General features: G+C 43.2%; 1 protein-coding gene across 2 annotated transcripts in view; it reads left to right on the top strand.

Moving 5' to 3' along the window:
* fgf13a (fibroblast growth factor 13a) overlaps positions 1-22,080 on the top strand; it is a 95,118-nt gene that overhangs the window by 32,326 nt on the left and 40,712 nt on the right. The window contains exon 3 of one of the 2 annotated variants that reach the window (XM_076739904.1): positions 10,436-10,603. The exons of the other annotated variant lie outside the window; for it this stretch is intronic. Within the exon in view, the coding sequence (XP_076596019.1) occupies positions 10,436-10,603 (168 nt within the window). The remainder of the gene's footprint in view (positions 1-10,435; positions 10,604-22,080) is intronic. 2 annotated transcript variants of the gene reach the window in all.

Below are 22,080 nucleotides of genomic sequence, written 5' to 3' on the forward strand. Positions count from 1 at the left end.
GTGGGCCTCATAAATAAACACAACATGACGATGTTAGTGGACATATGGTGACAAACAGCAACACAGTCGTTACGAGATAAACTTTTTCACACAGACACATTTTCTGCCATCCAAACTTTCATATTTAACAGCTGGATGAGCAGCTGAAACAAATGGAAAACAATTTAGCTTCATTATTATTCCAACATTTCAAATTCAAGGTAGTGTTCATGAAACGCTGCAGAGGATATCAAGAGTTTTACTGGTGGTTATCAGCGGTTCATCGAGGGTCTCACTGTTCACTGATGATAAATTACAATCATCCAGTCAATAAGCCATGAAATTATAAAAATTTTCGGGAACATTGGTACACAAGCTTACACTAACAGAGATGGGTTCACACAAACACATGCAAAGACTCACACCTGATGTAATTGTTTGTATCGTCATTCTAATATCAATAAAAAAAAAATCATGCACCTACATATCATTGACACTTTAATAAATCCAAAGTGAAAGAATCCCATCAAAGTGTGTTAAAAAGTTGTGAACGGATGTGATATAAGTGGCAACATGGCTGTTTTTATTATCCACATCGTTTCTCTCCTTCCTGCTGTTTCCTTTGTAAAATATTGATCAGTGATTAATGGCAGATTTCAAGGCTTCACAGTGTTTGCTGCAAACGTTCAGTGAAATCTCTGCAGTGCTGAGGCTCACACTCGTGGCGTTTTAAGGTCACCCTCCTTTTCTCTGCTCCACCTCTTACTCCTGTTCTTTAAATCAGTACACATGCCTTCACTCCTCCTCTTTCCCTCTCCACCCCCTCTCCCGCTGCTAGCTTTCCTCCTCTAACGAACAGGAAAGAGGAAAGGCTGTAAATGGGCATTACTAAACTGCAAGTGTGTGTGTGTGTGTGTATGTGTGTGTGTGTGTGTGTGTGTGTGTGTGTGTGTGTGTGTGTGTGTGTGTGTGTGTGTGTGTGGTTTCCATGCCCATCTGGGATCTGATCTGGTTGGCAGAGGGCAGAGGAAGATGCTGCCCTCCATATCTGCTCTGCCAAGGACTGTGTTCTTGGCAGGGACGCCTGGATCAAGGAGGGTTTTTTTTTTTTTTTTTGTGAAGTAATTAATAAAGAGGCTTGTCACAACTTGTGAAGGCTTACTGGTGATATGATCATACCGTGTTCACAACCATTGCATAACGGCTCAAAACTCTGGATCGAATTTAATAATTTAATGTTTGGAATCGGTGCATCTTTCGTGTCTTTGTTGTCCTCCACCTCAACTGGATTTGAGCCTGACAGTGTTTTGTCAAATCAGACTAAGACGTGGAAGCAGACGATATTGAGCAAGACGAATGATGTTCATTCTTTTAAAAACTAAAGGGATATCAATCAAGTTTTCAGTGTCTGACAGAGCTCAAGCTCTGAGCCAGGACCTGTCGACCCCACATTAGCTTGTAGCGATGGATGGAAGTGAGATGGGCACATGCACTTCAGCAGATGTGCTTTGAAAAATCAGTGAGTGACAGAACAGAAGGCTGGGGACAGTCGCTGCTGCCTCTGCTAAGTAGCCAGCAGAAAGCCAGTATCCTCTCCTCATTATATAATGCCGTTTAATCCGACAAGAACAAAGTCAGCGATTAACGCGGCATTCAGGGGGTTAAAATCAATTATGTCACAGCGTTTGATGTCAAACATCGACGCTAGTCCACAGCTTGTATATTGTCAACGGACTGATTTATGATCAGATTTTGGCATTTTGATTGAGGATCTATGTTTCTACAGCTATCCTGGGCTTCATGATCCAGCAGCTCGGACGCTCCTGCTCTGAGATCGCCTCCCGTTATGCAACTAGTGAGATGACAGTGTACTGTTGGCAGCCTTTTTTTTTTTTTTAGCATTTATGGCCACCCGGCTGGCACTGCTGGGCCAATGAAGGACGCATTTATGACTTTCCCAAACTTTACAGTGGTTTATATTTCACTGCAGTGCAGCTTTTATGGAAACTGTAAAAGAAAATGATTTTGCTCTCTCTTTGTTGACTGAGGTTGTGCATTGTAAGCCTATTTATTTTAAGTTTGCTTTCATAGAGCCAGTTTGATTCAATACACCTTTCTAGTCTAACACTGTATCCTGGGGTGATTCAGAGTGTATGTTTCATTCTTTGCTGAGAATTTAAGTCTATATAGCTGTATAAAATGTCTGTTTTAAAAGACATTTAAAGCCTAAAAACAAAATGTATATATATATTTTTTTACAATGAACCACACCTATTTTTAATAATTGATGATGCTATTTCATATCCACTGTCACCACGTCAGTGTTTCAGTGAATTTGGAAATTTAAGGCTGCTAAAAACATAAAAGGTAATATTCAATGTAATGTATTAGGTAATATGTATAAGCATACTGTCTGCTGTGTAAGTTTGCACACAGTATGCATGCACATCTGCTCATGGTGCTTATCTAACACCGTTAGCTGAACACACACTGTGAAACACACCAGTGAACTGCGCTCGTTCGTGATCTTTTTGTGGAGGAGGTCGTCAACACCGTGTTAATCGTCTTATGCGTAAAAGAAGACAGATGTTTTTCTGTTAACATCCTTGACTGGAGACGAGCTGCGCCTCATGAAACACACCGTCTGCAGCCGGCAAACCACGGCGAGACGGGCAGGCAGCACGTCCTTCCATCCTCCTAACCTTATTGTGTGATAGCGAGCACAGAGTCAACGTGAATACAACACATATGAATCATATGTGACTTTGGAGGGGATTTGGGATATGATATATCATAAGCTACTTGGTGTCACTTACTGCTCAGGCTTTGTTGATCCTATTACACTTCAACCCCCTCCCACAATGTTCCAGTCTTCCTGATCTCAAAGGCCTAATGATCAGCAGGCAGCAGGTTATGTTTTACAATCTCATTTGCTCTCGTTGGCTGTTAATTGCCGTGAAAGGGATCCTTAGCATTAATCCGCCTTAGTGGGAGTGTGTGTTTGATCCCTGTCTGTTGACACGATAGCAGTGAAACATTTAAATGCGTGATAGGGATGGAGGTTGTGTGCATGACAATATGTTATTATGTCATTTGTATTTCTGTGTGTGCTGCTCATTGGACTGAGTAATTTTCCAAGAAAAAAAAGGCAAGAATTCTCTGAAATCAGACTTTTAAATGTGAATATTTTCTCCATAACAGTAAAGTGAATATCTTTGGGTTGTGGACAAAACATCATCTTGGGCTTTGGGACATTTTTGTCCATTTCCTGACATTTTATAGACCAAACAAGTAATTGATTGATCGAGAAAATCATCAACACATTGATCGACAATGAAAATAGCTGTCTCCTAGTGTGGCATTAAGTTTGACTCGATAATATGCCAGAAATTAGTTGTGCTTTTCACTGTTGATGCACTTCTTTGTGTCTCCATATTTGTGTGTGCCATACTGCACCAACTGTCACTCCAAAGCGGCATGCTAGAAAACCCAGGAAATGTTTGTGTGTGTGCGGCAGAGACGCAGAGTGAGTGAGCGACTTTGGACCCAGAGAGTCTCTTCATATTGATCTCTCCCAGCTTGGCATATTTTCAAGCCAACTGATGCATCCCGGGGATTTAAAGCTCCATTATAAAACTATTGGGTACAAAACATAGTTTCCAAGGCGAAAAGGTGAAATGAGGATAGTTGTTGAGAAATGCGTGTTCAGGAGTCAGTCTGTGTGACACTGTTCTGAATGCTGCCAACTTCATGGCAGATTTGACGTGGTGTTCTGCCGTGGTGATTCCCAACCGGCTGGGATGTTTCAATGGGGTCACACGATAAGTGTTTGTAAGGTGTATCGATGCAATCTGTGCTACGCTGTTCAAAGTGCTGCTTTTTAACAGCTCACGGGCCAAAGTGGTCACAAACCACTGAGATCACATCACTTTCTGCTGTTCCTGTACAGTGTGAGAGGACTTGGCCCACTGAAGGTGTTAACTGACTATTGATTCTAGATGTGGTCCTGGATATGACAGTATGAAAACCATTTTGAGTGGCCATGCAGCGTTGTTGACCCCCTCTCACAACTCAGAGTGGCCCTCGAGCCTCACTTCATGAAAACACAGACTACACTGGGAGCCAATTCCGTTATTCCATCAGAAAACAGGAAATTTTATGAGGAGTTATTTTCCTTTGGTGTTTTACCCACCCACCCACTCACTCACCACCAACACCACACACAAACATGCTTACAAACAGACGGCATACAACATATATCTCTGGCTCATCATGTAGGAGTGGCGTGAGTGTGTGCACAGACTACTAACCCTGAGGCTAAGGAAGCTGTCAGAATGAGGTAAAATGGACTCTCTGCAAGGCCCCTCTTTCATGCTGGATCAATACTTTTTCATGTGAGAGCTGTATGTGTCAATCATCTGGCTTTCACAGACAGTTTCATCACATTCATCTCGACAACATGCAGTATTGGCAGGCAGTAGTATTACACTTGCTCTCCCTCACCTGCTCACCCCTCTCTTCTCTTAACACACCACACAGACACACTTACTCACAAGCACAGAGCCAGAGAACCGAACCTCTGATGATGGGGCATATAGTGTAACAGTCTGTCTGAGTAATAGTGATTCTGCTCAATATGGCTCTGTGCTTCATGACCACAATTTCCCCTCAGCATACAGCCTGCAGGTGCTTCAAAGGTCAGCTCCTTATGCCTGCATGTACTGTGCCTATAATTCCGCCTTGGTTCAGTGGCGCTCCCCTTGTGTGTGTGGTTCACAATGTCATGATACCAATGGGTTGGAGAAGAGAGGGAGATGCATCCACTCCACATGCTTTTTCTCTAGATGAATGAATAGAATAAAATGTCAGACTGGCCTCTGAGGCAGATTCATATCTTCTTTCCACACGGTGTACTGGCGTAAACGACTTGCCTTTGCGTAGAGAGCATGGCTAGAGCCATGACCATAATGTAGTGCATTTGAGTAATTACCAGCATTAGTGGAAATTGTTTCCCTGTGCTCTTTCGTGCATCATACCTTCCTTACACTAATGGGATTAGTCAGATGTTTTGATATATTACCAATGGAGCATGCACACATTTTCTTAAAGACATACATTTTGCGACATTTGAATGGCACTATGTTACACAGGGTCATGCAGTTAAACAGCCATTATGAAAGATAACAATGGACCGAAGCTTTTACTCAGAGTCTTCATGGAGACAGTGAAACCTAGAATTGAGGCTGCTGATTTCTTCTTTGCTGTTTCATGTTTATTTTAATTTGTCATCACTCTAGTTATGTAGCGATTAATGTGTTGATTACAAAAGGCTACAACATTTGTCCCGAGCTTATTGTGTCACAATATACAGCCGCTGTTTATAACAAAAAAGGGAAAAGAACAAAGATGAAGAAAGAAGCAAAGCAAGAGAGAGAGAGAGAGAGAGAGAGAGAGAGAGCGAGAGAGAGCGAATGACAAACAATGAGCTCAGAGGGATGAAACAGCATGGATAAAAAAATGCAAGCTCATTCTGCGCTTCAAAGAAAACCTCAAGTTCAACTCGACTCACTTTCTCCGCTGCCTGCAAGGTGACTTACGGACCAAAATAAAACGATTCTTTCTTGAGATGGAGCCACACTGAACCGAAGGCATCCCAGAAGACAATGTGCTAGATTCTGCTCCTTGTAAAACCACATTGAGGCCATGTGGCTATTTTGGAAACACAAACCTCAGGCTACAGACCTGTTTCTGTGCTTAATTCTGATTCTAATTTCGTGAGTGTGCTATTCGTCAAGTCACGATGAATGTGTCCCACCTTCTTGATGGATGTAAGCCATGACTTGAGTAAATTGTGCAGACTGCACCTCATATTTGGAAGTGGAGTTGATTTCTCGGGACCTGCCGGTACTTTAAGTTGATTACACACGTCCTTGAACCCCATTTGAACATAGGGCAGGTGGCACTGGTGAACCTGGATGGCACTGATGATGCTTTGTCACATTAATAAGCCTACTCTTCTGTCCTATAGACCATCCATGCATAAACGTGAGCAAAGCAGTCACTGCACATCACTCCCGTCATACTCCGGTAAAGTCAGCCTACAAATCTAACATACTGTTGCCATAATACCTGAACATGTCACTCATAAGGGGCCTTAAATAGATGAGCAACTAACCGGAGCAAGATACATCTCACCCCCTCCTTCTATTTGTACCCATTTCTCCATACTATGAGATTTATTCCTGTCAAAGGGGCAAGGACATCTATTGCAGCTTGCTGAAGGTCCAGCGTGGCAGTACTGGTGCCTGTAGATCACTGACTATCATGAACCTGGTTGACAGCTCACTCTGAGTGGCTGGTCTGATAGAGAGCGAGGTCCCAGGCCCTGCTGTGTCATTCATCACGCATCCTTCAATCTCAATATGCGCTCTTCATCAAGACAGGGGCAAGGATGAAGGAGACAGGCTGTAAAAGATGGTGCCCACCCCCTCCTCCGTTCGTCCTCTCAGCCCCACCGTCACTCAGGTTTATTACCTCGGATGAGCCAGCAGTTAGCGGGCTCATTAATAAACGCCGTCTGGAATTAGACATTTGTTGAAGTTCTCGAGAGTCTAGTCCCTCCGTCTTTCACGCACACATTTTCTACCTCAGCTATGAGTGCAGAGAGGAATAATTAAACATGAGCAGACAGGATTGCGAGGATGACGGAGAGAAAACAACTGCAGAGTGCTTTAATGTTTGTGCCAGTGAGCAGCCTGAAGTTCGACCCCTTGCTAGTTAACCTGTGGAAGTGTGCACAGCACACGTTAATACCCGTCTGGTGCAGATAAAACAAACCCTTCATTGTTTGTAGTTTGTCTGACGAGAAAGGAAACCGATCGGGAGACTTAACTTTTTTTTTACTTTTTTCTACTCACTAATGTTGTTTCCTATCTCTGTGTGCAGTTCAAAGGCATTGTAAGAGGGCAGATTGTCTTAGTTTAGCTTGATTTCTTTTAAATCAAGTATAGTAGCAGAAGCAGGCCTCAGGAGCAGAGAATGGGGACATATTCCTGGAAGGAAACTTAGACCTTCTCCCCATCATTCCAAAGCACCGTTAAAGTTTCAGTAGCGCTGTGGTTTTCTTGGCAGGGGGCTGCGATACTGGATAGTACTGTATTTGTGGGGTTTGCAGGACCTTTTGCTGGTGCAGAGGTGTCAGTGTAGCAGCTTATCCAGGACCCTGAAGGAGGCGCTGAGATACTGATAAGTCCCACAGGAGGAAAGGCGTGTAGTGATTAACTGCACTGGCTGTGGAACCCTGATTATCTGCTGCCTGTGTGTGCGCGTCTGTTTGTGTGTGTGTCCTCATGTTTGACTCATGTTGTGGGGACATAAATCACATTGTGGGGACTCGCTGTACTTGGGACAAAATGCAAATCACCAAAATGTAAATTAGTAAATGATAGAGTTAAGACTTAGGGTTAGGTTAGGGTTAGGTAAGTAGTGGTTATGGTTGGAGTAAGTCTCCAGGAAAAGAATGTAAGTCTTTATAATGTCCCTGAAAGTGATGAAAACCAAAGTGTGTGTGTGTGTGTGTGTGTGTGTGTGTGTGTGTGTGTGTGTGTGTGTGTGTGTGTGTGTGTGTGTGTGTGTGTTTTATGCGGTAAACACACCAGGGAGGCTTGTGTCAGGCAATGGCTGGCCTACTGGAGAGTGGACCTGCTCTTGCTGGCATGCAAACATTCATTTTTAGATCTGTCTTCAGCACTTGTGGCCCAGTTTATGGGCTCAGCTAAAGGGATGTTTCTGAAAGACATGTGCAGCTCAGAAAGATAGATTTCCCATTCAAGGCAAGGAAGAAGAAAATGAAAGAGAAGAAAAGGTTTTCCATTGTAACTCGAGTGTTACTGTAACATCTAAGAGGGCAATATAGGACAAAAGGTGGATTAATATTCACATACATGTACACATACTGTACACATATCCATATCCATACATATATGTGCACATATATACACACTTAAACAGTATATAAAAGTCTACACACACACACACATAAAAAACATACACACATGCATAATACATCTCCATATAAACACAATAAATAAGAAATAAATTATAAATAAATAAATAAATAAATAAATAAATGTGTTTGCTTCGGTCGGTTCCAGCTTGAGAATCAATCAGCATGCAAGGATCAATAACAGGTCAGAGGAGTTTATTTTGTTTCTGATGGAGAGACACTGCCAGTCATCTTTTGTCTGGCCTACTTGACATCTTTATCAATGAGCACCTCTCTGAAACTGATTTATCCACCGCTCTGCCAGACCAGAATAGAATGACTCGGCTTTGAGAGGCAAGTTCAACTCTCCAACAGTTAATATGTACGTCAAGGCAAGGCGCCCCCCTGTTTTGTTACAGCATGGGTACATTTGGGTAAGCAGACTGCTTCCAGTAAAATGCTTTAAATCCTAAAGTTTAGGATTAGGACCTTAGTTTGTTCAATTGGCTGTCACTCTCCCCTCTTTAACCAATTTATTTCTCATACAGCCGTTTTGGCACGCTGCGTCCGCCTGTTGATTGTGCCGCTTTACTCCCATTAAAACCAATTTGGCACAGTGGACTCAAATGGAGAGCAGTTGACTGAAAAGTAATGCACTTCATGTTTATGTGTGTGAAAGGCTTTTATGAATGAAAGTAAACCTACGGCAGCAGTATACGGTTTTGGCTCCAGTAACAGTGAGCGTGTAGGGTTCATGAATGCAGAGCAGAAATGTACTGTGGTTTGCTGCTGGTAACATCGCACCCACACAGGTCTGATTATTACTCAACAGAGCAGCACAGTCACATAGTTTCAGGATTCATTGACAAAACTATGACTACAGGCGGTGCATAAAGCTTCACTTTACATTCTCTCATGAACTGAAGTCATGTTTGCTTTTAAGCACTGTGCCCTGTTCACCACAGTTTTTTTTCAATACACTGATAGTCTTAAGGGCTATTTGAAACAGTATTAATTTGATCCATTTGCCTCTTATGCATGTAGTCTTGTTTTTATTTCCTATGCGTTTGTGTTTGAGACACAAAGGGAGAAAAACGTGTGAGTGCGTACATTCTGTGTGAAAATAAAACACATGGAAAACGGTGTGTGGGAGTCTGTCTACATAAAGTTTATATTTAGGTGTTTAGTGTATTTTTACTGGGAGTAGAAACTGAGGCAGTACTGTAATCCATTCATGTTTCAGCTTTCTGAGTAAAGCTGGCTGAGGTTTACACGCAGTCCAAGACTGTGATAATATCACAGTATGAGACGTGTGGATATCAGGTCATCAAGAACAACTTCCTGTACGAAAATGGGTCATGAGTTACATGTGCAGATTTTTAACACTATTCATGGTGCCATTTTTTCTGATGAGCTTAGTTAAATATAATTATGTTGGTCAAACATGTCATACATGGAGGGGGGATTAAGCATTATGCTGGGTCTTTGGTGGCGAGTGCTTAATAGCCTTCTCTATGGTCATTTTCATTAAGTAGTAAATGTGTCAGAGAGAGCCATGGCACTCAAATCCATTAGGAAAAGAAGATACAATTTATTTGGGCTGATTCGCTTGTAGCTAATCCATCAACACTGAGAAAATAGGTCAATGATCGAAGCCAAGCAGGGACTGTGCCCAGAAGAGGACAGATGCAATAGATCCGACACACACAGACAGAAACGCGGGGCTTTTCGCAGGATTCCTCTGATTCCTACGCAGAGTGGTGTTACAGAAGCTCTCCTGAATGTCCCGAACAGCAAAGCATGACTTCATGAAAGCAAAGCCTGCCACTTCAGTGTGACCCGGGGGCCCCTGCATGCCTTTGCATCTGCTTGCCTACTCATACGGTAAAATGGGGTGAATAGGCGGTGAATGGGGGGGGGGGGGCATAATCACCCACCACCTGACCTCAGTTTCAGTGACGCTCACTGGGTATATACGGTAGCAGACTGCACGCTTGGCTTGCAAACCCACAACCTCTTACTCCTTTACCAGCCCCTACAATCACCTCATTCAAGTGCAGCAGCTCATGGTTGTGTGCCTGCTAAAAGCCTGCCATAACACTGGTTTTGAACATTGAACTGTTCTTCCTTTTACCTTTTTTTTCTGTTATGTTATCACTTTTCCTTTTCAGAGACCAAGGATATATTTAACAGAGGCCCCACTGTTGTTGGTTGTCTTTAATTTGAGTTGTTCTGTGAGCTTGATGTTCTTGATCTAATCCTGTTTCTCTCTTATCCTCTTCTGTCCCTCTCTCCTCTCTCTCTGTCACTATAGTACTGTTATTTAAAGCTATTGCTGTTGCTAACGTTGTGATGGCTTTTTATTTGCCTGTGTTTCTGCCTTGTGTTTTTGCTGTTGTTATTGTGTTCTTTTGTTTTATTTGTGTGGTGAGCTTTCTAACCCCAGTTCATTCTGTTATGGCACCACCGCAGTCCAGGATGACGCTGCCCCAGGTACCCAGGAGTACATTATGTTACGGCAGGACTCCATCCACTCTGCGGATATAAGGAGTAAAGGGTCCCCCTTTCGTGCTAAGTGTCACGAAATCTTCTGCTGCCCCCTGAAGCAAGCCGTCCACAAAGAGAGCGCAGAGCCCGAAGGTTTGTTCGCACCCCCTCCTTGTTTTGATTTGCTGATGCTCCTCGTATCCCCTGCCCACTGCCGTCTTGTTTTCCCCTCTCTCTCATATTCTGTGTGAACTGATAGTTCTCCGCCCCTCCAAACTAAGTTCTCTTTCATTCCTGTCCCATTTTTAGAGAGCATCTGGTGTGTTTCTGCCCCTTTCTAGCATGTGTGTGTGTGTGTGTCCGTGCACGAACGTGTGTGTGTGTGTGTGTGCGCTAAAGTGTGAGTGCTTGTGTGTGTTTGAGCATAGTATAAGGCTGAATGCTTAGGGCATGTTTGCTTGCAGAGAACCTGTAGGAGGGCATCTCTCCCAGGGCCCCTGTGTGCTCTTGTCCAGTGTGGTGTGTTTGTACAAGTGTGTGTCTGTGTGCGTGTGTGTGCGTGTGTGTGCGTGTGTGTGCGTGCGTACGTCTGCCTGCATACCCTCTTATGTTGGACTGAGGAGCATAGCATCTGTAGCTCCTGCCCACCCCTCCCTTCCCCAAACCATTAACTCGGTCATTGCCACCCTGAGGCTCATGCACAGACCAAAACAAAGTGCAAAAAGAAAACGGGGTTATAGATGGAGGCAGCTGCTGCCCTAATGAGTTCAATGACTAGGCAATTTCAGCATGCGCTTCCACTTCAACCGGCCTCATAGGACAAATAAGGTGAAACTCTTATCTTCCTGTCCTGAAGACTGTGTGAGATTGAAATGTTTCATATTCATGATTAAATAGTGATCTGCTCAGCTACAGACTGCAAGTCAGCAAGCCCCCCTCCCTCTTGTTCCCTGTGCTTCCTACGCTTCTGCCTGTGGCTCTGTGGTCTTGGTGGCTGCAGCCTAACCCCTCACTGCCGCCTCCTCCTTCCTTCCTTCCTCCCGTCCTTCCTTCCATCCTTCCTTCCTTCCCTCCCTCCCTCCGGAACATTACTACCTCCCCTTCTGCAACCTTATTCACCTTTTCCTCTATTCCGTTTCCTTCCTTAGTGCTTGCAGCAGCATGCCTGCATACTGTATATGTTATCAGCCTTTGTACAGTTAGCACATGCAGTAAAGTAAAAGTTAAAAGCGCTCCAAGCATGCTACTATACCCTGCACTGTTTGGCACTCAAGCTCCCTGACTGCCTCATTTATCATGTATCCCTCAATAGAGTGCTAAGATTGTAGAAACTGCTTTCCTTTGCAGACTTCCTGATAGGTAAGACATGAATGATCTCACTGTTGTTTCCTGCAATGTGCTGCTCTTCTGCCTTCTGTTGTATCTCAAAGAGGGCCATGCCTGGTGTACTATTTCCACACTTAGATATCAGTTAACCTGTTGATGGGTGTCTGTGTAACGGCTGAAGGACTCCAGCACATGCACTTATCCTTGAGAAAAAGAGGGAGATAAAGAAGCGGAGTACTAGCGGAGGTCTGGCTCGAAAAGTACAGATGTATTATTCAGTTTGGCTGCAGCTCCAGTTGGACGTGACTGAATTTACAAAGGAAGGAGGGGAGACTACAGCTGTTACGTAAGCTGTTCATGAGGACGTCATTAACGTTGATGCATGATGCGGATGGAGACTGTGTTAAACCATGTGTGGAGCAGGCTATGCAGACGCACAGAAACACGCAGCTGCCAGTGATCCTGCCAGAAGGTATCAATGACGCATAAACACGCAAAACGCTCTGACAGATAGTACAGTTTGATGAATTCGCTTTACCTTTGCTGGAAAAAGTGGTGTTTAATTTGATAAAGAAAAACAAGACGGTTGGATGTGTTTGCGAGATCTGAGCTGAAAAGTCAGCCTTGTCACATTGTTACCATGGCAACAACCTTCCAGCTGCTTTGTGTTGCACTTATTAATGATTTTTATGGATTTTCATGGATTCAAGATTCCTGAACACCACGCGTTAAATAGAGTTTGTCAGTCAGGGTGTGTTGCAGCACAGACCAAGGCAGTGTTTTGAACATTGTACTGAGGTTTGTGCAGTTGAGATGCTCGAGTGTGTCATTAAGGTATGATCTCACAAGGCTTTGATGGAGTCTGCAGTATCATTTCCTCTAATCTAATTCTTCTGATGCATATCCCAGCGCTACACTCAGGTGGCTGATACAGAGACTGAGATATTGGTTTCACAAGTCCCTGGAGACATGCTTGACAGAGCAACACATCAGCAGCACAGGGGCTTGGACTGTGGCACCCCAGAGGATGAGTTCAGATCAGCCATCGGTTCATCCATGTGCAGGATGAGGGATTGCATCTTCAGTTGAGGGGGGGGGCTGCCCGGATACGTGCATGCATATATTAATATTTAGAATGAACAACATTTTCTATAGTTAAATCTGACTTATGTGGGAATACTGTTGTACCACAATAAACTATATTATCCATATGATTGAGGATATTTAAAACCTGCAACAAAACACAGGATTAGCATGCACGGGCTGATTGCCACTTTGGTGTTTTAGTCTGCATGTTGTTGATGATGCGTCATGTTTCAGATACTGCAGATATCCACACTGTCTGTCCTCCGTATCACCACCTGGGCAACGTTTGCTATTATCTCCTTACCACTACAAGTCCAATGTAGGTTAGCTGCTGCTCTGTGTGCACAAGACACCAAGATTCTATTTCAGCAAATAAGAAGACAGATTTTCAGACAAAAAGTCACCAGGCAGCTAAAACCCAGTGTAAACTCTGCATAAATGTGCCTGGGGATGTACAGATAACATGCAGACACACTCAAACTACGGGATGCTTTTTCCCTTTATTCCAAAGAGCCAATTTTCTGTTGGTTTTGGACTATTTAAATAAAGAAATATGCTATTTTACGTTACTTTCTGTGCCATTAATTTGCTACAGCCACTTATGTTTAGCAGCTCCTCTAAACTTCCAACTGTGGTGAAGGCAAGCTGCCATGTCCGGATACTTAAGTAGGAAATCATATGTTTATCTGTCTAATTTACCACATTTTTTACACAACAGAATAATGCATCCATTCGCACTTGAAAGTACCCCCCTCCCTGTGCTTATGGGTTTATCTCTGTAGAAACGTAGGTAGCATAAAAACACTGAGAGCACTTGACTTGCTTCCTCCATCATCAGGCCTGTGTGTGCTGCCTGCTGTCAATCAGGCAGTTTGTTCTCTGTCTCTTTGGCTCAATTCTCCTCTCTTGTGTCCTCTGCCTCTGTTTCTCTGTTTGGCTCTGTTCTGTTTCTCCACAGCAAAATAAAAGATGGTGCCCGAGGGGACCGATCTGTGTAAATATCCCATCCATAATTCAGTCGACTGCAAGACTTTGTGTTTAGTTCCAGGCTATGCAAACTATGCACACAGACAGATGGATATCCATATAGAGATGTAAACACAGACGTAGAAGGTGTGAGCAGTATGCACATGTTTTCATTCGAGGGAGATAAACTCAAGGAATGTTTTTTTTTTTTTTCTCATTTAATGAGGCAGTGATTTATAGCCGCAAATTTGAATTGAATCCTCACTGTTAATTAGAAATATGTCCACTTCTCCTGCACTGACTGTGCTGGCCATGACTGACACAAGAGGCACTTTGCCTCACATCAGCTGACTTTAAATTACAACGCTCATATTAGAAAACTATCAGAAGCTATGAACCACCTCCAGCATTTATCTCTCTAACAAGTATCCTCATCTCTTGTTCGAGCTCTTTCCCTCTCACGCAGACACACTCTTGTGCTATAGGCCTCACACACATTCATATTTTCACAGTCAGCGTACTGTAAAGAATCCCACAGATACTAAACAGGTTGGAAATGAACTTATCAGAGTTAACTTAAATGCATCAGTTTTGGACAAATTTGTGCAGAGCTGTTCATGATACTAACCATTCGTGACCTCTGGATTTATTCTATTCAGGAATTCGGTCATCCGTCTACTCTGTGGGGAAAAGCCAACAACAATCTGCCACGATTATGTTTTCATTCAGAGTGTGAACAGAGAGGAGGGGCCATTCACAGACGGGTCCGCTGTCAATGTGTTTGAAAGAGAGAGAGTGAATCAATGTGCTGCACACAGCTCTATTATGACATAAGATTTTAACCCTTTTAAATGGAAAAAAAATAAAGAAAATCAATATGTGGCGGAAAATGTTGATATTGTGGAGGGCCACTACAAATAAATCAATGTATGGGAAACACTGTAAGACAAAAGGGTTAATTTCACACTAGAACTGAAGCTTTGGATCTTTGTCCCCACATCAGCACAGCACGTTTGGATGGACCTGTTAGTGTCCACGATTAACAGGAGGAATCCTCACAACCAGCAAAACCTGTGTAAATGTTCAGACAGCTGACGGTTGTTTGAAGACAGACTTGAACATTTTGAACTTGTCCTTTAAAAGATCACACCAGTGGTCTTGCACATTTCAGCTTTTGTCTAAAAATCCCACGTATTTCACATTACTGCTGGCCTTTAGATAAAGCTTACAATAGGTTGCTTCCAGCCCTCTAGACAGCTTTTGGTTTCTGCTCATTTCACAATAGCTTGCAGTTATTTGAGGCTTGCATCATAATGAACATTCGCTGCTATCACTTTATGAAGTTCATGTTTTTGGATGGTAATGCAGTTGTGAGCAGGGACTGTCTGCATTCAAGGATGATTCGATATCTGCTTCTTAACAGTAAGGAACAGTGGTTCAAAGTCTAACCGGGCCGATATAAAGCTTTGTTTAAAAAGCGACATCAGCCTGGGGTCATCACTGTCACTGGTGAACCATCTAAGGCAATGTAAAGAAATCAGTAATGTGATATGTCTCTTACAGGCAGAATGAAGTCTAGTACCTGTGTTGCTGAACATTCAGGCCACTATCTAATCCATTTCAGCCTTATTGACAAAATAACTCATCTGCTGCCCACTCAGCTGAGAAAATGTGAGCAGAGGCGCAGAGAGAAATGAGTAGTGGTCCCATCTATTTCCCACACCCAATGTAAAATGCATGCCGGTGATTCACCACAAACTCGACACGTCGCAATTACATTTCAGGGGTCCGGCGTCGCACCTCATAACCGAGTATCCCATTGCAGCGTGGCGCCGAGTCCTGCACACCACTGCAATGTTGACAAGAGACAAACATGCCGCCTCAGGATGCACTCGTGCTCCACTAACAGCTTGTTTAATTTTCTTTCTTTCCTTCGGAGTCTTTCTTTCTGCATGAAAGCAACAAGTCTGTTTGTCTCAGTCAATATATAAATAGATTTTGCATGAATAAATAATGTTTATGATAATGTGATTTGGTGCCTGGAGAGAGTAGACTGGCAGGAGAGTGTCAATGTCACATCAGCACTTCGTTCCGTTGCGCTTCCCAGACCTCCCTGGTTGCCTCATTTTAATGTGTGCATTGACTCTTACACAGATGGACAGTGAATAAGCTTATAATAATAATTCCTTTCAACAACTGATAATAAAAAGAGAGAAAATTAATAACGTGATTGGATAATATCTATGTCAACTAATCCACGTGTGCAGGAGTAGTGTTTTATTAGCCTAGTTTAAACTGAAAGTTGTATTTCAGCCTTTCTAAAGCAGAATGTGACCATTATAGGATGTGAAATAGAAAAGGAGTGTGTTTCATTGATAAAATCACCACCCTCGCATGTATTTTCATCTGTAACAGTAAGCACAAAACTGTCCGCATCTACATGCACTTAACGTCATGCGTACCATGCAAACACAAGCACATACTGTAGTTTTCACATACTTTTTTCGTCAGATTTTGGCAGAAATGCTGACACAGTGTTCGTCTCTGGCTTCTCTGGGGCTTCAACCAAAGGCATAAACAAACAGCAGGAGTGGGTGTGTATGACAAAGTTAATGAGAAACTACTCTGGGGAGCAGCAGAGAAGTGAAGCAGAGTAAAGTTGCCAGGCCTATTACATTCCATCATTGTCTATTTAATTAGCACTTCTCTCTTATTCGCCTCCACATGCCGCGTCCTCTCCTCATGGCAGACTCAGCAACAGCCACATGGGATGAAAGAAAAGGAGCAAACAGCCGCCACTATTACTGTTTTTGTAGGACTGTTTGTTATGAATGAATATTATGAATGTGCACCGTGCCAGCCACTGCATGCCTTTTAAACAAAATCCTTGAAACCAATCAGACTCCTGAAGGCGGGCCTAAAGTACACAGGGCTCCTGATGAGTGTAGTAAATGCAGCAAATTCTCTCCTTTATCACAACCTTTTAAAAACATTTGCATTATTAGCATATAGCTTGTCAGTTAAGTCACCTGCTTGTTCATCCTTGAAAATGGAGACTGGTAGGAAGCAGAATGCAGCTGTCGACCAATGGGAAGTTTCATCTCAACAGTCCACATGGGCTGAATGAGGCCGTATTATGTGCAGTGCTTTTCCATCGCATGCGTTGGGGCTAACTTTTGGCAATTCCAACATTTGTCTCATCTTAATGGACTTTGAAATAATAACAATTTACTGCATAAAAAAGGCTAAAAAGATGCACAGCAGTGATATTCTGTTTTAAATGCCACATAACCAAATGCAACCTGTGTCGTTATCCTCCATGTCCACATTATCAGCTTCACTCTGCACACAGATAGTCCCCATCACTCCCACTGCCTGACACAGATATGACAAACCTTCACACAGCTTGACTCTAAAATCCCAGCTTATGTCACTAATGGATATGCAGTATTATTGTTTCACTCAGTACAATTCCCGTTTAACTACACGCCGGCTCTAAATCTGAGCTAAACAGCAACCATCAGCGGAGTAGTCGGGTTATAGTAACTGTGACACAAGCAGTGTGTAAGTTTTTCCCAGAGTAAACAAGCGTTAAGCTATTTAATTGGGGCAATGAGGCAAACTGCTGAGTCGGCACCACGTTAATGGGACAGCGGCTAAGTGGTTCCTGACAGCTGCCTGGCTAGAGATTACAGATACACACGAAATAGTGTAATTTATTGGGATAGAGAAAATGTTTAGAGGATATAATATCTTAACAGTGGACAAACACTGAATCTTGTTTTATTCTCTCCATTGCAAAGACTCCTGTGAGAAAACACAGAAAATACGTGCAGGAGAAATTTAATGACTGTGGATCCAGAACATAGACTAGTTGGAAACCACTGCTCTACTGGAGTATGTTAAGCTTATTGTTTTTAGTTTTTAAAAAATACAAAAACACAATTAGACTTCACTTTATTAAAAAAATTGTTCCACCAATGAACACCAACCTGAGCGCCAGTAATTAACCAGATCACACTGCAATCTCAGGGCTATTATTTGCAAAATGGTAATTGAACTCATTAAATTGATCAAAAATGCTCAATTGTGGCACCCTGACGCTAAAGATGTCAGACCTCTCGTTCCCCAGATTTCCAAATCCTGTACAGGGGACACCAGATCTGCCTAAGCACCACATTAGCCGAGGCCGAGGGAGTAGGCCAGTTTGGCTCTGACACATACAGACAGTTGGGGGGTGCTTGCATGTTTCGTCTCAGGGGGCACCGAGTAATGTGCCAGCCTGCCAGCCAGGGCTGATGTTGGCTGGGATTCATACAGACACCCAATTTCTCCCATCATGTCAGCCCCAGAGAAGGCTCGGCTTTTCCAGGGAACCTGATAAAAACCCAGATTAAAAACCAGACAAGTCGTGCTTTCCCCCACGTACAGAGGATATACTCTGTATTGATATTGGCAGACGCTGGAGAAAAGTTGTTCAGCTTACATTCAACAATCTTTAATCAAGAATAGAATCAGCACTCTTGTTAAACGCTGTGCCAGCCAGAAAGAGTTTCTGTCTTCTTCCCCCGTCTCCCTTTCTTAGTTGTATTTTTGCCTGCTGCACTAGAGACAGAGTGTTTGTTTACTTTCTTCTCAGTGGTGGTTAAATGTCTGGAAAGTGTCCAGGGTATTCAACAGTTGCCTTAGCCGATTTAATGCCTACTCAGTGATCTGTGTACTGTGCAATCTCCTCCCTAACTTCAGAAAAGAAAAGAAAAGAAAAAAAAAAACAGCTTAAGCATCCAAATTGTAAATTTAATCATTATGATTATAATGGCTGTTTACACTGGCTGTATTCTGCACTTGTGCTTACAGTTATGTTTCACCCCTGATCTGTTGCTTAATATTACTACAGCACAGTTTTGCACATCTGAGTGACAATACAAGAAGCCCAGTCTATAGTAATATGGGTGTGTGCATGTATGTGGTACAGTTGAAAAGCTCAGACCTCTCACTAACTACTCTCACTGATCCAAGTTTTATTTTAAATAAAATGACATGTATGTCAGAAAAGCTATATATCAAAAAGGAGATCTAATATTTAATGAAAACTCTTAAATGTAGAGCTATGATCGCTCAAGGTCATTGTAAATGTATGTGCCGGGACAATAGTTGGGTTAGACATAAATAATGCACACTGTTAATGAAATGGTAATTCTTCAACTGTCAAACAGTGCTCCCTCTTGCTCTCCCAGTTGGCAGTCCTCTCCCCTTCATCAGCTCCCTCCAGCATGCATTACCATTCACTAAGGTGTACAGCGCTCCTCCATTACCCTCTGCAGGTGTTTGTCAAATGAGCCCTGGTGTAAAGTAATTCAATTGGCCTGTGTTGTACTTGATGATGGTTGGCAGTGTGAGTGGGAAGGATGGAACAGCATGCAGGCCACGAAACAGAGACACAAAAACAATTTCATTAGGTTTATCATGTAGGGTCCTCTGCAGACAATTAGTGGGTAAAACCTTTAGAGTACAAAAAACACTGGCCCTCCTCCATTCTCCTGGAGAAAAAAAAAAAAACAGACCGACCAGTTTACTGTCCTCCATAACCTCTTACGCCCTGTAACCAGCTGTCTGTGGCCAATCAGGGAGGATGACTGGAATTACTGCCACTGTAACCCAGATGGCATCAGTCATCATCAATATTAATAAAATGCATCCTCTCACGAGACATAATCAAAGCATACATACTAATAGTGGAGTTGAAAAATAAGTAAACATGTCCTTCCATTACAGCAGAAAGGAGACGCACAAAGACATTTTGAAGGGGAGGTGCACTCCTTCTTAAAGGGTCAGGTAGGTCAGGGAATTAAAGGCCCCTTACAGAAAACCTGTGTGAGACTAAACACACATGGTTTCTCAAACATCACAAGTTCACAGCTTACAGAAATGTAGATCACATGAGTGAGAGCAACGCGCACCTTCCTCTCAGCAAACATACCAACACTGACTCATGGAAATCACACATTGGAAATGGACAAGGCAGGCTCCATGACAACATGTATGAGGTGCCTGTTATCTCCAACGAGCTCCAGCAGAGTGTAGGGCTCATGTGCAGACACACACCCTCAACTTGGCATCTCGCATCAGTATGTGGTAAACATGAGGCCTGCGAGTCATTATCTTAGACCCAAATCTAATTTTACATTGCACACACGAGTGACCAAGCGGGACAGGCCTGTGCACCGGACTGAATGAAAAACAGAGAGGTGTTGCGTGTGTGCGGCTGCGCTGAACCTCAGCTGTCAGGTACCGGTGAGGCACGGCAGCGTGCACGCTCTCATACGTACACACAGCTGCAGCAAGGAAGGCAGACTACACACTATTGTACCAGTACACAGCCAACCATGCATTGCTCAACCCCACTGGCAACTCAGCCAGATGTCCTCTCAAAAGCCCCCGTGCCTTCTGCTCTGACCATTGACCCGTCAAGAGTCCTTTATTTTTTATTCTCAAAACCACATCAGACGGTTAATTTTAAGTCCTAAAAAACGCATCACATTCATCCGCTTTGTATTAGGAGAATTATCTGGTTGCACTTGTCTGTCTCATTTGCATTTTTAAGCTTTGTGTCAGAGTGTGTGTGTTCTCCGGGACCTACGGCCTTATGGCAGCCATTAGTGTTAGCTCGCTAATCCTCTGGCTGGAGAGATAATTAGACATCGCACATCTCATCAGGCCCTGTCGGCGCATATTGACAGCTGTCTCTCTCTCTCTCTCTCTCACACACACACACACACACACACACACACACACACACACACAGAAGAAAAGAAACACAAAAATTTAAGACAAAATTTTGAAAAAAAATGTGAATACAAAAAGGCAACATGTTACTTGCATGTTGTATGAAAAGGAGTCACTTTCAATATAACGGTGAAAACACCAAGAACGGCTCTTGGCTCTGATCTGCTGGTGTGTGTGAGTAGGATGTCACAGGCCGCAGAGGCATGTTCAGTATGATGTAATGGGTAGCAATCAGGCAGACAGGGAGGCAGTCCTTCAGCAGTACTGATGATCACACGTGAACCATCATCACTACAGGCCGGTGTCACGCAGCCTCCCATCTCTAATCTGTGCATTCCGACTGCCAAACCATTGGTTAATAATACATGTTATCTCCTCAATCACAAACACACTCGTGGACCATGGATGACGGTGCTTATCAGAGGTCATGCCTGGACGTTCAGGAGTGGATAAAACCGGCAGTACTGAGAGAAACTTGTTACAACTTTTTGAATACAAGTGCATGTTTGTGGCGGCTACTTTTGTAAACCGGCAGAGCTTCAGACACAAAATACCACAGCAGCTGTGCTGCTTGGGGAAGTTAGCCCCAGTAATATGATACGAGCGGCAGTCATTTACACTGATCCTTCAATCGGTAGCAGAGGTCTCAGTGCAATCATTCAGTCATGTCAAAGCATGACCTCTGACTTACTGCACGCCGCAGGGGTTGTTGTGGCTGTTACTGTTCCCCTATTGGCCATTCAGAGAACACACACCTCAGTTAGACACAAAGTGATAAATTCATCCAATCTCTGTTCACTATCAGCTCTAAAATTACTGCCACATTTGACTGTTTTTGTGCTTGATATAGCACATGTTTTTGCTTTTAGTTTATTTACATCTAGTTATGCTGAATTTAGCGAGTAATTGTAAGGATTGTATCCACCAGATTCAGTCTAAAAACTGAATAATTTGTGGGTAAGAGAAGCCATTTGGTCTGGACTCTGCTACTGTAGACAGACAGGACCTGGAATGCAGATCTTGTGGACTCTAATGGTTGGGTGGAGATAAGTGTACACATGGTGGGCTGCTTAATGAAGAGTCTGACGAAAGATTCAGGCAGAAAATATGACTGCTTAGAAGGTACTGAGCATAAAGACTGACAAGGGGTGAGGCGGATGCTGCAGGAGTAGGTTTGAGAGACATCTATGGTTTCATCAAACCATATGGTTTTATGCAGACTGAGACACGTGAGGTTGTGCATACAAAGCTCCACACACACACACACACACACACACACACACACACACACACACACACACGCATGGTGTAAATCATCATAATGCATTCCCTACTCCTCAACTATATGTCCTATCATTAAGATTGGAACTGGTTTTAATCTTGACCTTCAAACAGTCCTATGCAGAAGGGAGTCCACATAAAAGGCCGCAATACAAGCACACACATGTGGATACATACAGGACATT

The sequence above is a fragment of the Chaetodon auriga genome, chromosome 9 (assembly GCF_051107435.1).
Source record: "Chaetodon auriga isolate fChaAug3 chromosome 9, fChaAug3.hap1, whole genome shotgun sequence".
In the NCBI taxonomy this organism is placed as follows: Eukaryota; Metazoa; Chordata; class Actinopteri; order Chaetodontiformes; family Chaetodontidae; genus Chaetodon; species Chaetodon auriga.